General features: G+C 32.4%; 2 protein-coding genes across 3 annotated transcripts in view; both read left to right on the top strand.

Annotated features, from left to right (window-relative positions):
- Positions 1-508: 508 nt before the first annotated feature.
- LOC117110814 lies at positions 509-2885 on the top strand. Of its 2 annotated transcripts, none has more exons than XM_033253638.1 (4): positions 509-656; positions 879-986; positions 1467-1567; positions 2795-2885. In XM_033253638.1, the coding sequence occupies exons 1-4, from the start codon at positions 563-565 to the stop codon at positions 2858-2860; spliced, it is 369 nt and encodes a 122-aa protein (XP_033109529.1). In that variant the 5' UTR covers positions 509-562; the 3' UTR covers positions 2861-2885. The 2 variants fall into 2 exon arrangements, with proteins under 2 accessions (XP_033109529.1, XP_033109528.1); XM_033253637.1 differs by lacking the exon at positions 2795-2885 and adding an exon at positions 1697-2783.
- A 343-nt stretch (positions 2886-3228) lies between these two features.
- Positions 3229-5394, top strand: part of LOC117110812 — a 3136-nt gene continuing 970 nt past the window's right edge. Inside the window, exons 1-4 of the mRNA XM_033253636.1 lie at positions 3229-3273; positions 3749-3936; positions 4285-4365; positions 5201-5282. Coding sequence (XP_033109527.1) covers positions 3925-3936; positions 4285-4365; positions 5201-5282 — 175 coding nt within the window. The 5' untranslated portion in view covers positions 3229-3273; positions 3749-3924. The remainder of the gene's footprint in view (positions 3274-3748; positions 3937-4284; positions 4366-5200; positions 5283-5394) is intronic.

Raw genomic sequence — 5394 nt, 5'->3', positions numbered from 1 at the left:
CTATAGGTCTAATAATGAATTATTGTGATGTTAAATAGACAATGTTAGCTATCAAAGAGCGACGTTGTTTTTCATTTGGCCCTTGGTCTTCAAGGCTAGGCCTATACCATCCTAGCTAGTCTAGGCCTAGAGTAGGATAAGGCTAGCGCGACATGCGGACGTTGGTACGAGTTAGTTAGTCTACAAACGTCGCCTAAAGTAATTGATTTTACCCGGCAGAACGACAGAAGGAAACTCCGCTTTTCAGTCGTCTTCTTCGGCAGTCGTTTTTTGACAAACAATGACCTTTCAGAGGTCAAATTGCTGTCAAGAATATGAATTGGCTGCTTCGCAGCAATTATTACTGTATTATTATTATCAATTGTTACTCTTTTTAATTATTGTCTTCGTCATCATCATCATCATTGTCATCATTCGCCATTATCATTCATTATATTATCATCATCATCAACATCATTATCATCATAGTCGTCATTATCATTCATAATCAATATGATTATCATAATAATACTAAGGATGAATAAACAGTTGAATAATCGTCTTTTCCCTTCCTAACAGAAACATGCAAAGAAGCTGTAATTCTGCTGTTGTAGCCCTTTTACTGTTGTTTTGCAATAAACTTGATGCGCAAGGTTCCTGCTGTTATCGCTCAAATGGTAGGAACTAACAAACTAAACAATTATTCATGGTTGTATATTTACTTTGTATTTTCTGTTAAGTTAGAATACAAAATGAAGTTTCCTTGTGTTTCATGATATCTATTATTGGTACTGGGATTGTATTTGTATTAATGAAATGTAATCAATAAAAATGATATTAATAACACAACTTACTAGTATATATATATATATATATATATATATATATTTTCATTCAAGATTCTGTAGCAATTGATAGCATTAACATCAAGGCAACATTTCTCACAATTGATCTTTACAATACAAAATGGGATTTACAGGTCAACATATCTTGGACACCTGTCGAAGGTTAGTTATCATTTTATCTCAGCCTCAATTGTTTTTATTTTAAAGCAATTTCAGCCTCAATGTTCTTATAAAAAAAAGGTGTATTTGTAGGGATGAGCTGACATTGTGTGTATTTTAGGGAATGTGCCAAAATCTGCGGGCCCTTTTTGTAGTCCCTTGACTAACTTTTCGATAATTACTGAGGGGAAAATTGATATTTTTTTGGCACTAAAGGCCAACTCGGACAGCGTCGGCTGACGCAGCCCGACGCGATTTGTTGTCGCGTCGGGTCTGTGTGAGTTGAACGCAGACGCGATGGTGTGCGTCGGGGGCAGTCGCGTAGTAGAATATTAAACGTGTTTAATATTTCTCACGACGGCTTAAGACTGTCCCCGACGATAAATCGGGTCGGGCTGCGTCGGCCGACGCTGTCTGAGTTGGCCTTTACATTTGAAATCTAAACAAAATTAACAGCATTTTGATATAAATGTATTTGTTTAGGTTACAACAGATATATTGTTGAACTCGAGACGTATAGCGCCCCCTCCTCTAGCAATGCATTTTGTAATCCACTGACCTCGTGTACTTTTGACGGTGTATCGGTAAGTTGCAGCACATAATATAAATCTCAATAATTTACCTACGGTATTTATGTATACCTAGATTTTCATACAGAAATAGTTAAGTAAGCTTTTCGCTGTATATTTTATTTTATTTATTTTATTTTATAGGATTCATATAGCGCACATACCCAAAAAACTGCTCAAGACGTCCCCCACTCCTCCGTTCAATACATCAATCATACACAACGTGCAACCTCCTCCGCTCCCTGGACAGCAGGGGTGGCGCCAGGATTTGCCTGACGGGGGAGGGGGACGATTCCCCCGACGAGGTGTCAGATTTCCCCGACGAAAGCAAAGTGGGCGTGGTCGAGCTTTGATTAAAACGTTTCGAAAGTGGTCCAGCAGGTGAAGCCCCCGAAAATGTTGACAATTCAGAGGTTTCAAAGGCTTATTTAATCGATTTTACTAGTATGTAGGGGTGGGGGAAGCTCTCCTAGACGGGGTCCCCTGCTGGCGCCACCCCTGCTGGGCAGTATTTTTTTGTTATTAATTAGCACAACTAATTTCATTCCCATTTATTCATCTCCCTACTAGGTACCCATTTATACTCTCGAGTTCTTGTGAAATATTCTTGTCAAAATTGTTAAATAGGTAGCCCTCTCAATAATGAAAATAATTTTATATTGGTCTATTGATACCTAAGCCTATGCCTACTATTAATAAATTTGTAGTACTAAAATGTAAGATCGTGAAAAGTGAAATAGATTCCTTCCAATAGAGTAAAACAAAGTAAAAAAAGGTAAGATATCACTCTAATTCAGAGAAGAATTAATTTTCAATCGTTAAAGAATGAATTCACTCATTTATATTTAGAGTGTACAAAAGTAGGTTAAACCGTACCAAAGCATCGAGGTTAAGAGATAGATTGTGTTGATCCGGTGCTTTGCCCAGCAATGACACAAATAATCTCTATTTTGTATTATTGTATAGCATTTCACTTAGAATATCTATTGATAGCAATTTATCTACAAATCGTACCACAAGTGTAATATATTGTAATATGTGGCCTCACAATTAAATCACATATAAAATAAACACATATTTACGTATTCAAACTACAAAACTTTCAACTGAATTTCCAAACAAAACAAAATATTTTCTCTGCCAAGTATTAAATTAAAATTGTTGATAACTTATCATGAGGATATCGTATTTTTAATTGAATAACGATAGTACCCTTCATTTTTTATATTTATTTATTTACAGGAAAGGAATTGGAAAGTGTTTACTGGTATTCAGTTTGGATCAATACAACGAGTTAGGGTAAAATAATATCATTATATTGTATTCATAAAAGAAAAAAATCGCGATAGAATAATCAATTCATTAAATTTATTATATGAATCTCACCACTTGAACTATGTTCCTTTAAAGTACCAAAAATAGTCACTTACGTAGGCTCTTCGATTTATAAAATCATATGGCTTCAATAAGAAAGTACTGACAGTGTATTGTCAGACGAGATGCCAACGTCAAACATGATCTTCAATTATTATTAGATTTCACACAGAAAAGTTATTATTTTTTTCATATATATATATATATATATATTTATATATATATATATATATACATATATATATACATATATATATATATATATATATATATATATATATATAAGGTTTTTTTATTCACAGATTGTTATGATGAAACGAAGAGTATTGAATTTTGTAAATCTCAAGGTCAGTAATGTACAATTTCTGTGAATGGTCATGATACAACCCGTAAAATCTTATTAACTTGTGAAATGAAGATATAATGTGTCCTATTCTATTCCAATTCGTATTTATACAGGTCATTAGAAGTTGTAAACATATTTCACAATCAGTAACCCTCAAATTGAATAGGGTTTTCAACATTATACATGACTGTCTTATCATTGCCTCATTTCATTATTGTGGAAAAGTGTAGCTACGACGAGGCATTTATCCTACTTTAGACCTCGTCAGCAACCCTTCAATACGTTTGCGTTTGTATACATGGTGCCCACTGAATCGTCTGTCGCTTCTGCGTGTAGCAGGTTTTTGAGTTGCACCAATTTCTCAAGAGCAAGTTAGATCTGAACACGATTATATAATACTTTCCTAATGCTTGCTATATCATAGAATATATAAATATATATATTTTTTTTTTTTTTTTTTTTTTTTTTTTTTGCAGCCGTACAATATGCAGGCAAACCCATTGGTATTGAAGTACTAAATAAGACTCTTAATGATGATGACAATCGTGTTACGATTTATATCCAGTGGAGGCAACCAGCCCATATCAATCCAGACACGCCCATTAAGTTTTATCTATTTGAGTGGTATGGTAAAGAAACATCAGTAAATACAATGAAGATCAGGGTAATTATGAACACCAATTATCCTTACATAAATTGGGTTTTAATCAATACATAAAATAAAAGCTATCAATATGAAAATATGTATAAATAGTCCTAAAATGTTATACATCAAAAGACAATATAGCAGCAGGTAAAAACTTATAAGAAATTAGAAAGCCTAGATTGAGAAACTTTGAATTTGAAAGTGGATAAAGTTGTAAAAAATATTAAGGATTATGACTTTAAAACAAAAATCATCAAATAACTGAAGTGTCTTGTGTCCTGTGTCATTTAATTGTTTTTTGTATTGCAATTCTTCACTATTGCTTTGATCTGACGTATGTCGTTTGTTTTTAAATTGTTCCTATAGGACTTGGTATTTGAACCGGGTGCGTATGTCAGAACTGAGTTGGACGGCCTTTTATTTTTGAATACATCTTACACTTTAGGGGTAATTAAAATAGTTTTTATAGGCCCTATATATTGTTGGCAATAAAGATACTAAACTGCTACGTGTCGGTGGTCATGGTTACACAAATGACGTCTTAATTTTGAAGCGGTATTATTCATCTGTTGATTTGATCCGTTGGCTTATCTTTATTGATAAAATTATATCTATGAATAATTAAAAATTAAATGAAATTCTGCAAAGATTACTATCACAAAGGAATTTAACTAAATAATTATGCGTATGCAATAGGCATATCATGCGTTAGTATGCTTATCACTTCCTCACCATTCCGAATATGTAGCAATAGTTTAAAATTCATTAACATTAGAGAATACTTGACACTAATAGATTTACGGATAAGTAATATGCCAAAGATGTGTATAAGAGACAGATAGTACCCTTATATATATAGCTTATATGAAATAAACAGATGAAGTAAGTTATATTAGTGCAAGACACCATTAAGTTATTATTTCAAAATCAGTAGTCGTGATTTGTGCAACTTATAATGGGTCTATTAGTAATCAAGATGTGAGCCCTTTTTTCTCTCTCTCTGCTGTTGTTTAGAAATGTAATTTTAATTGTAATATTTATCGTTAATTAATTTATATTTTATGTGTGTGTGGTAAAAACAATAAAAACAAATAAACAACCCTAAACTAAATTATAAAAGTAACCCTATAAGTTTACGTATTCATTAACATAATAGACAAACAAATTATAGGAGGCATTAAGTAGGTGGAATAATCTTTGTAAGGTTGAATGTGAATTTTATAGAATAGTAATATATTTATGAAAGGAAATTATATAATTGTGTTTAATGTTTTCTGATTAGATTACGCCTGTTGTGATAGCCAATGAAAACAACAAGCGTGGTTTAACTCGTGAAATTACTTTTATTACCCCATTGCCTAAAGGTAGGTAAAGTGTATATTCATTCACATACACTCAATGTTATAAAAATACAGTTAAATAATATGGTAAACTATATATATATATATATATATATATATATATATATATATCATC

The sequence above is a fragment of the Anneissia japonica genome, unplaced genomic scaffold, assembly GCF_011630105.1.
Source record: "Anneissia japonica isolate Jap-2015-1 unplaced genomic scaffold, ASM1163010v1 scaffold2756_len2360902_cov194, whole genome shotgun sequence".
Lineage (NCBI taxonomy): Eukaryota > Metazoa > Echinodermata > Crinoidea > Comatulida > Comatulidae > Anneissia > Anneissia japonica.
Note: the sequence above shows the minus strand (reverse complement) of the source record. Positions and strands in the feature narration are given on the sequence as shown.

Bases quoted from the DNA above. Each gene is read 5' to 3' on its own strand.
- LOC117110814 (XM_033253637.1), top strand. From the start codon at position 563: ATGCAAAGAAGCTGTAATTCTGCTGTTGTAGCCCTTTTACTGTTGTTT. The intron at 657-878 runs GTAGGAACTAAC...TTTTCATTCAAG, and splicing joins CTGCTGTTATCGCTCAAATG to ATTCTGTAGCAATTGATAGC. The intron at 1,568-1,696 runs GTAAGTTGCAGC...TTTATTTTATAG, and splicing joins GTACTTTTGACGGTGTATCG to GATTCATATAGCGCACATAC.